The sequence below is a fragment of the Zea mays genome, chromosome 3 (assembly GCF_902167145.1).
Source record: "Zea mays cultivar B73 chromosome 3, Zm-B73-REFERENCE-NAM-5.0, whole genome shotgun sequence".
Classification (NCBI taxonomy): Eukaryota; Viridiplantae; Streptophyta; class Magnoliopsida; order Poales; family Poaceae; genus Zea; species Zea mays.
In genome coordinates, this window is record NC_050098.1 from 4,504,661 (window position 1) to 4,514,069 (window position 9,409).

General features: G+C 44.7%; 1 protein-coding gene across 3 annotated transcripts; it reads right to left on the reverse strand.

The window, feature by feature from the left end:
• Positions 1 to 393: 393 nt before the first annotated feature.
• LOC100192909 (uncharacterized) lies at positions 394 to 7,944 on the reverse strand. Of its 3 annotated transcripts, XR_002267779.2 has the most exons (5): positions 7,346 to 7,944; positions 6,225 to 6,719; positions 2,809 to 5,762; positions 2,603 to 2,671; positions 1,124 to 2,457 (listed from the first exon to the last, which is right to left on the reverse strand). XR_002267779.2 is itself a non-coding variant. In XM_020549459.2 (4 exons), the coding sequence occupies exons 1-3, from the start codon at positions 7,551 to 7,553 to the stop codon at positions 2,812 to 2,814; spliced, it is 3,654 nt and encodes a 1,217-aa protein (XP_020405048.1). In that variant the 5' UTR covers positions 7,554 to 7,944; the 3' UTR covers positions 394 to 2,671; positions 2,809 to 2,811. The 3 variants fall into 3 exon arrangements, 2 of the variants coding, with proteins under 2 accessions (XP_020405048.1, NP_001345418.1); XM_020549459.2 differs by having other exon boundaries at positions 394 to 2,671; NM_001358489.1 differs by lacking the exons at positions 1,124 to 2,457; positions 2,603 to 2,671 and adding an exon at positions 414 to 816 and having other exon boundaries at positions 7,346 to 7,699.
• Positions 7,945 to 9,409: the final 1,465 nt, after the last annotated feature.

Genomic DNA, 9,409 nt, shown 5'->3' on the forward strand with positions numbered 1-9,409 from the left:
TTAGAGCTCTACCATTTTGTGAAGAAGCATTTGGATCACGATTCATTACCACCTCTATGTACATGTACTGACAGGATATTCGAAAGACGTATTGCTAGGTATAGCCTTCTCCATGAGCTGACAATACACGCATACCGGTAGACTTGGCTTTGAAATAGACACGTTTCATTGGCACGAAACCAGAAAAGCCACAAGCATTAGAATATCATTGCAGTTGCTAATTCATCTATGCCAAAGAAATGGTCAAATTGGTATCGCATACTCAACGTCCATCAATTAAAGCAACTAAATGAAATGCCGCTGACAGCTCAGCAGTGGCACTGCAAAATGAAGCACACCCACGAATGACTTGGCCATCATATAAAGTGGACAAAAAATATATTGATATTGCAATTACTACCCATCAATTCAGTGACAAAAGGTTGTGTATCAATCATAATTTTTCAGTGTTAAAACACTGGTCTCAATCCTTGGTACAATCAAATTTTAAATGTTTGAGTACAATCTACTGTGCAATATACTGAAACTGTAGAGATTAAAATGGCATATGCCATAACAGAAAATCGTTTCAGTGAACCAGCACTCACATCAGCTATCGTACATCAATATGTTTACAAAATAGAGCTGAAAACGCAGCTGCGATAATTGAGACAAGACCAAGATGAATCCCCTCCAGACGAAAATTTGGAATGACATGGAGGGCGTTGATAAGTTTGGTGTTCGGTGAATTGTTTCATCCCCTCCAAATCAAGACATCCAGGCATCATTGCGAGATGGTGCTGCTGAAGATGCGGACAGCAGGAGGTAAGATAACATCTGCAATCAGCATAAAAAAAATCATCAACCGCATTCCGTCACCTAATGTCGATTGATTGCAAATTCAAACTGTAAAAGTTAATGTTAGACACTTGGCTGAAGAGGAAAGGAATTACTAGCTAAACATAAACAAAAAGATAAGCAGGCATGCACTTATATCAACACTACGAAGCATTCTTCCAATCCAGTACAGTGTCATATCCAATATTGGTCGTAACATAAATAGATCAACATTTCATACTTGGAAAAAAAAAGAGCTACTTGTGCTAATAATCTCACATCAATCTGTACAGGCTAGTAAATGAAGTTAGCAAACAGTAATACAACACAATTCAACAATAGTCACAAATCCAACAAACTGCAAGATAACTATGACATTTTTTTCCTTGTACGATAAGGAATTAGAGTACATTCTATAAATTTTATCCTAAACGTAGAATGTACTCTAGACAAGGAATTACTAGTAAATTCTAGGATTAGGATAAAGCAATCAGCTAAAACCATGATCAGCTTTGCAGAACAATACACGAGATGCACTTTAGAGTTTCTAATTACATCCTAAACAAATTTTAGAAATGGAGATGCAAACTGCATGATAGCTACGACATATAATTCTAGTATTCTAAACTAGGATAAAAAAGTGCAAGAGTCAAGACAGTACAAAATAGACGCTTACTTTCATAAAAACTAAGAATATAAAATTAAATTGTAAGTGTCACATCAAATAGCTATGAGGGCAGAATGCTAATATCAGCAAGTACAACAATCTAAAGAGATTAATTGGATATGCAAACTGAGTAAACCAGATAAAATTTGAAGGTAATTAGCATTATAAGATACAAACAATCCTTACGCAAGGGCCTCTAGCCGAGTTGGTTAGGCGGTATGAGTAGCAGTCCTTAGGTCATGAGTTCGAATTCCAGTGTGAGCGAATTTCAGGCTAAGGTTAAAAAAGCTCACACTTGCTGGTTCTTCTAGTTCTGTGCACATGAGATGGACTGACCTATGGGGACAGATCCTCGTGTAGGGGCTGGGAGGGCTCAAAACACGAGTAAAGATCTGACCTATAGGGGGTGGACCCTCTTGTTGCACGAGGGGGCAGCTTTCGTGACCTTTTTCGGTCGGGGTTCCGATTGAGCTTCTTCTTAATATAAATACCGTGGGGACGGTCTTTCCCCTACCGGCCGAGTTTTTAAGATACAAACAATCCTCATCTATCACTCATGCCACTAAGCAAACAAGTCCCACAGAGCAATTAAATCAAACAATAGGTGTGCAACAGAGTGCCTTCTGGAAATTAGTCATAAAGAGCCAGGTAGTAGGAGAGATCTAGCTTAACCAAACAAAGCCAGCAGACAATTTAAATATATTGCCAATTAAGAAACTTCGCGTTCATAATTCAAGGTAGTAAAAGAACATTGAAGCGATCTACTGCTTGTCACCTGATGTTCATCAACAAATTCTTTCAGCCCCAACAAAACAGTGCAATGGTTCATCAGACATACATAAGAAACTTCGCATTCATAATTCAAGGTAGTAAAAGAACATTGAAGCGATCTACTGCTTGTCACCTGATGTTCATCAACAAATTCTTTCAGCCCCAACAAAACAGTGCAATGGTTCATCAGACATACATGACTTCTGTTACATTTGCAACCATGCAATTACCATAAAGTTTAATATAGTATCACATAAAAGCTACTATCAAGCAAAGGTTAGAACCGGATTATAGATTGCCCTAAGATAGCCAAAAGGAATTGTGAAGTGTGAAAGAAACATCTCATACGCAGCATAGCTTCCATGGGTCACTCAACAGTCCTGACTCCTGGAGCATATAGCAAGTGATAACAGCAGACTAGGCAACCAAAAACGAAAAAAGAACAATTTGGTAAAACCATTTATATACTTATTCATTATAATCACTGAACTTCCATGTAAAATATATGATAGTCTTAGATCTTTAAGACAGTAGAAAGAATATAGGAGACCTACCGTCTACTTCATCTGCGTAGGGGAGCAGACCAGGCCTGAGGCGTCTGCCCCAACTATGGCAAGCTCACATATGGTACAAAGCTGCCCTTCGATGGAAGGAGCAAACCGGGATCCACAGTATGGGCAAGAAATATCCTTTTGGCCACGGTAGATTGGAACATATGTAGCACCGCAAACAATAAATGGATTTCTAAAGTCATAGTTCAGTTGGTGAGAATCATCCTTATCCTGACAAGCTTGCAGCACCTGTCGAGCCTTCCTTGCTTGAGCCTCTTGAGGGCTGTTCTCAAGAAGCATCCTTGCAAAGTGTGCTGCAGTAGCATAGTTTTTCTGCTTGAAGCAAAGAGCCATGGCGCTAGAAAGCACAAGCCTCATATGAATTCTCTGAAGCTTGCAATTTGTGAAGTAAGCGGCCAACTCCTGTTGGCGGGTCACATCATCCCTCAATTCCTTTCTCTTGAGTTCCATCTTCAGACCAAGAATATACTCCCTCACTATCTCAATTAATTCCTTCACTTCATCAACTTCTCTCCGTGAGTCTACAACGATTACAGGAATCGTATGTAAGATGCTAAGGAACTGCCTCAGTGCTTCTGGGAACCTGCCCTCAGTTGTGGCTTTGTAGGCAGCCTTGAGTCTGTCTTCCATTTGTGAGAAGCTGAAAATAAGTGCAGGAGGGCCTCTTACATTAGGACTTGCGGACTCATTCCAACCTTTCTCTACAGCAACTGATATAACTGGAGCAGCAGCAAGGGCACGCAGATATGAATGACTGCCCATATGCAGATCAAGAAACAAGGGCTTCAGCGGAGCAAAGTTCTTGATGCCCAATTGTCGGCTAAGCAACCTCATTGCTGTATCAAAGTTCCCTGCAGCCGCATGCTCCCCAGCCAGAGAAGATTTTTGAGTCCAAATTTGGCTGACAGGGATGCCTGCTGTTGGAGTGACAAATACAGGAGAGCGAGCATTGCCAGCAGATTTTGGAGTCTCTGTATCAGGTGGAAGTTCCAGATCTTCCAGGTCCCAGCCACCTTCCTCACCCTCCTCCTCGTTTGGTTCACCCTCTGCATCAAAATAATCGCCACCATTTGCCACCACCTCACTTGCATCAACAATATCCAAGTCCTCATCACCCCAGTCAGCACCAGAAGCTTCATCATCTTCCTCAAGCTCTGCCCTTCCAGTAGAATCCAGTCCACCTTCAAAAATACCACGCACTACCCTCAGCAATGGCCAATCACCACAGGCTGTGAGAGGTGCAGGGGGGATCAGTAACGAGTGTGATTTTCCTTCAGGCAGCAAAGGAACATGCTCGCCTAATTCAGCAGCAATCCTCTCAGCAATTTCAGTGAGCCCATGTGTGACAGCAAGAACATAAGCAAGAGGCAGCTGCCCAGCATTTTCCAAGATCTCAACTCTCTTATTAACATGCCCAAGATACAATGCATTGTGAAATTGTCCCATCAAATTATTATTCTGTCCAGCAATTTTGTACATGAAGCCCACCTTGTCCAAGTAACCAGTAATGAGATACAGAAAAGCAAGCCTCTCAAAACTTTTTGTTCGTTGGTATGCATATTCCACGATACCAACATTTCCTTGCCTCAGGGCCTCAATTCCCAACCTGTACCAGTGATCCTTGTCATCAATCTCCTTTGCAGAAGCAACTGCAATTTGAATGTTACCACTCTCAAGGGCCAAGTTAAATCTGGTCTTCTCATCCTTCACAAAGTGAAGAGCAACTTCTGGAAAACCTTTCTGTTGTAAATAAGAAATCACAGCCTGCCCACACAACTGGGAGTTCTTGATCATACTCATAACATGATCATAGCGTTTTCTGAGAAGAGCGAGCTTGAAAATGTACTCTGTTGCATCAACTGCAATCAGCTTGTTCTTTCCATCACGGTCTAGGCAGAAAATGTTATTCCCGATAACCCTTGTTATGTAAATAGGAACATCAAGGGTTTTTATGATCCCACTGTCGCCATTGGGAAGGCAGTACTTCATATGGTTCAGTGTGGTGTAGATGAACACGCCATTCTCATCCCAAGCACCACTTTTCACACGGGTGGTTTCATGCAGTGTGCATTGATGGACAAGCTTCTTGCTGGCTATAACCACAACATGCTTGCTCAGGAATGCAACAGATTCCATATCACTGGACCAAACAATATATTTGACAGCAGGTGTCTGTAGCTCACCAAGAACTAGCCTTTGCTGAAGATCAAAGATGGCCACCCGGTCTTCAGCCTTGCACAGCAAGTTACCTGTCCCAGCATAATATATTGCATCTGTCGCAATAGGAAGGGGGCTTTTCTTCATGATTTCATTCTTCAGATTCTTCACCAAAACTTGATTGCTACTCCTCTCAAGGACTGCAAACCTGTTGCGTGCCACAAATACAGCAGAACCACCAGCTCCCTTCTTTGCCTCTTGCAAGTAATCAGCCTTGCCAGCAGAATCCTTGGGAGCAATGTAGAGTTCATATGAACCCCCATCAGCATCAAAGCAAATCAAGACAGCATTTTCAGTTGGACTATACGATAGTGTCCTGGGTGACTGGTTCAAGCTGACTGACCCAGGTCTTCTTATTGGAGCCAACTGAACTTCCTTCTGTGTGGAGTATTCAAAGAACTTTAGAAACCGGTCCTTCACATAAAAAACTGTGTCACCACTGACACAGAAGGCCGGGCGTTCCCTCTCTAATTTGAAAACAATCATGCCACTGTCATGACCAGCAGCAAGAAGGTTCATTTCAGGGTGAGCAGCAAGAATCCAGAAACGGTCATGTTCCCGCCTAAATGTTTGAATGCCAGTTCTCTTTGTGGCATCCCAAACACGAATGCTTTTGTCTTCTGAGTTAGACACGATGATGTCTTGCTTCGCATGAAACATCACACAAGACACATTATTCATGTGGCCCCTCAACGTATCAACTTCCCAAGCCTTGGTATCTGTCCGTAAAGAGCAGATACAGATTATTGCATTTCAAATATTTCCTTTGTAAGAATGAATACAGTTTTTCTTTCATACAAGTAAGGTACTAAAGAGCAGCAAAATTTTGTGCACTAAACTTCACCTTCAAGAGTCATTTTACATGCAATGTTAAAATTAACAAATCCAACACATAAAAATTAGTGAACATGCCTCTTGTATTCAGCAGCAAGTTACATTACCCAGCAATATGCATACTAAGGATTAAGTGATATACAGTTCTGTAAAGGCAAGATTTGCTGAACAGAATGGAAGAAACGATCTGTGACCAGAAAACATATATTACTAGTAAATTATACCATGTGGGAGATTCAAAAACATACATACATACAACATTGCTTGAAATAGTTATGGCTCAGCTACACAAAAGAATAGTACCAAAAGCATGTGAAGTGCAGACCATTTAGTAATAGGACTATTACCGTTCATTCTCCATATCTTCACCTGCCGGTCATCTGCCCCGGAAACAATGAGAGGCAAAGTGGGATGAAATGAGGCCCAGTTGACCCCGCGGTCATGGCCTTCCAAGACATATTTGACTACAGCATCAATACCTCCAAATAGATCTGTGTTCATCTGAGTGAGGCGGAGGATGTCATCGGCAGGTGATGCTGACTTCTTTCTCAGAGCCCCAATATCCCAGACACGCACGGTCTGATCAAGTGATGCCGATACAACCAGATCCTCTTTGGGATGGAAGGAGGCACACATGACATAGTGGTTATGCCCAGTTAGCACGGCCACACATGTGCGTGACTGCCAATTCCAGATCCGGATTGTCTGATCGTCGCTAGCACTTACGATCCATGGGCACTCATGGTGGAATTGCACAGTGCGAATGTAGTCGAGGTGCCCATGAAGTGTGAATAGGCAGCGTTGAGTCTTGTAATTCCAGACCTTAATCTTGTAATCGTCACCTGCATTACATCACAGTAACTAGGATCTTAGAAGATCTGTAAGCTCAATCGTGAAATGTCAAAGTCTAACTAGATTGCCACCACGGTAAACAGGAAGCTAACGCTCCAGAGTTTTACGTGTTCAAGTTTAACCACACACCCATCATTTACATTTGAACTAGCCAGATAGGCACCGCAGAGCAACTTCCCTATCCACACCGAAATCACATGCAGCAAAACTCAAAAAGAAAATGAGATCCCATGCATTTGCTTCAGGCATAGACAGCAAACAACCTGCCAGTATGCACATTTTCTAGGGAAAAAAACTATTCGTGTCCTTTGGCAAGTAAATTCAGCCATCGACTTCACGTTACACTGAACGTGGTATCAAAATAAGCTGAGCTGAGTCCAAAGATCTGGGTATCATGATTTACATTGGAACTTAGGAACTTGATTAAGAATTCGTATCGATACTGAAACGTATCATTCGAAGCTGGAAGCCTCCTCCAGAAACGACATCGGAACTAATAAACGCACAAAAAGACCGACCGACGATCCAGGTGAAGTGAGGTGAGGCGAAGGGACGATCCAGGTGAGGTGAGGACGATCCGGTAGAGCGCCCGAGTGGAGAAGACAAGGAATAGTACCTCCGGACACGAAGAGCGGCTGCGTGGCGTGAAAGTGGACGCCCCTGACGGGCCCGTCGTGCTCGTCGAAGCGGTTGAGGAGGGTGCCCATGCGGTAGTCCCACATCTGAACGACTCCGCTATGGAGGCTGGACAGGATCCATGGGCGGCGCGGGTGGAAGGCGAGGCCCTTGACCCGGTTGCTCTTGGTCTCGAACTTGGTGAGCATCTTCCTCCCCCCCCGTTCGAGGAGAGAGATCTCCGCTCGCTCGAGGTAGCGGCGGCCCGGCGGGTAGGGGGAGCGGTGGATCGGAGGGAGGAAGAGGACGGACGAGGAAGGGGAGTGAATGGGGGCGACTGGAATGGATCTCGCCCGCCCTCTCCCAGATGAGAATTGAGATCCCGGAGAAGGAAACTGCAGGTGCAGCGAGTGCCAGGGGCACCAGACCAACTAGCCTAGTTTCTCCCCTCCGATCTGAGTGAGGTTCATTTGCTACCGTCGGATCCGCGGAGACCAGACATCTCTCCTGGTCTCAAATCTCAATGAGCCTCTTGCTTAAGCCTCAAGCACCCACGGAAAACAGCCTTTGCTCCACTGCTCGCAAAGTCTGGTCTGGTCTGGTCTGGTCTTGTTTTGCTGCTATTTGCATGCTAATAAAAGGAGAACAGCATTTTCTTTTTTCCTTTTCAACTATTATCGGGAATTTAATCTTGAACAAACAAACTCCTGATGTTTCGAACGTAATTAACGATTAATCATTCTTTTAATCAATGTTTTGTTTTGGGATCAAGTTCATACTGGAACAAAGAAAAAGGTATAAGATAAACGTCTTAATTCACTTGAGCACAAAGACAGATCATAACCATTTGATCACATTCGCTTTGTGTTGGAAGAGGAAGTATCATAGATAGCTTTTACGAAGACCAAAGATGAGACAAATTTAATTTGTTCCTTTGTTTAAGGTCAAAAAACTTAAGGTTACTTCCTCAACAAATAGTACTCCATTATGTAAGTTAAGCGAAACCACTAGATGATCCTCGCCCAAAGAAAAAAATCGTAACTTCGTTCACAAGTGTGTTCCTTCTATAGACGTAAGGAGAGGGTCCAGGTGTACAACGGGGGTGTAGCAGCGTGCTAACGTGTCTAGCAGAGGGGAGCCAGAGCCCATGTGTTTGACACCAAAATGAGCCGGCAGACTGTCCGGCCCTGAGGCCGGACGGTCCGCGGTCCGGACGGTCCGCGCCTGTGGGCCGGACGGTCCGCGCGTGCGCAGAGCAGATTAGGGTTCCGAGTTTTGTGCTACGGTTGTTAGCTAAAATCACGGGATAAGCTCGGGAATTAGTTTGTAAAGGGTCCAGCCCCCCTCCTCTATAAATAGAGAGGTATACGGCCGATTTGTAATCATCAATCGAATCAATGCAACTTCTATTTCGCATTTTATCCTAGGAGTAGTTCTAGTCTAGTTTAGGTTTAGCCTCTCGATCCCCAAATTCTCCGCCTCTCCTCGACTCTACGTCGATTAGAGGAGTCTAGGTCGATCTACCCGAGCCTAGACAACCCCTAGGATCTCTCCTCCCCGACGGGGTCCCTCCCGGGAGCGAGATCCAGGCGTCGCCGGCGATCTTCCGCCGCCCCTGCGCACGCGCGGACCGTCCGGCCCTAGGGCGCGGACCGTCCGGCCGTCAGGCAGGGAACCCTAGCTGCGCGCCAGGCCGCGGACAGTCCGCCCCTGCGCAGAGAGTATCACCGCGCCTCGCACCAGGCCGCGGACCGTCCGGCCCCGCGCGCGGACCGTCCGCCCCTGTGCAGAGGGCACCGCCACCGGTTCTTCTTGAGTGTTTGGCGCTCCGAAAAGGCGTCAACATACTTTTTGGCGACTCCGCTGGGGAAAACACATATAGACCTATCAAATCGGTCCTCAATGGCCGGTTCAAAAGATAGCTCTGAGGTTTTCACCAACAATATCATCACACCGACATGGGAAGCCTTGCCGGCTGAAGAACAGCTTCTGTTCGAGGAGCGCCAGGAGCAGCTGATCCAAGAAGCAAAGGTGAAGTTCCTGGCTGACTTCAAAGTGGACAGGA

Coding starts and splice junctions, on each gene's coding strand:
- LOC100192909 (XM_020549459.2), bottom strand. CDS start 7,553: ATGCTCACCAAGTTCGAGACCAAGAGCAACCGGGTCAAGGGCCTCGCC. Junction 6,720..7,345: donor GCCGCTCTTCGTGTCCGGAG/GTACTATTCCTT, acceptor GATGTAATGCAG/GTGACGATTACAAGATTAAG. Junction 5,763..6,224: donor GAAGATATGGAGAATGAACG/GTAATAGTCCTA, acceptor CTTTACGGACAG/ATACCAAGGCTTGGGAAGTT.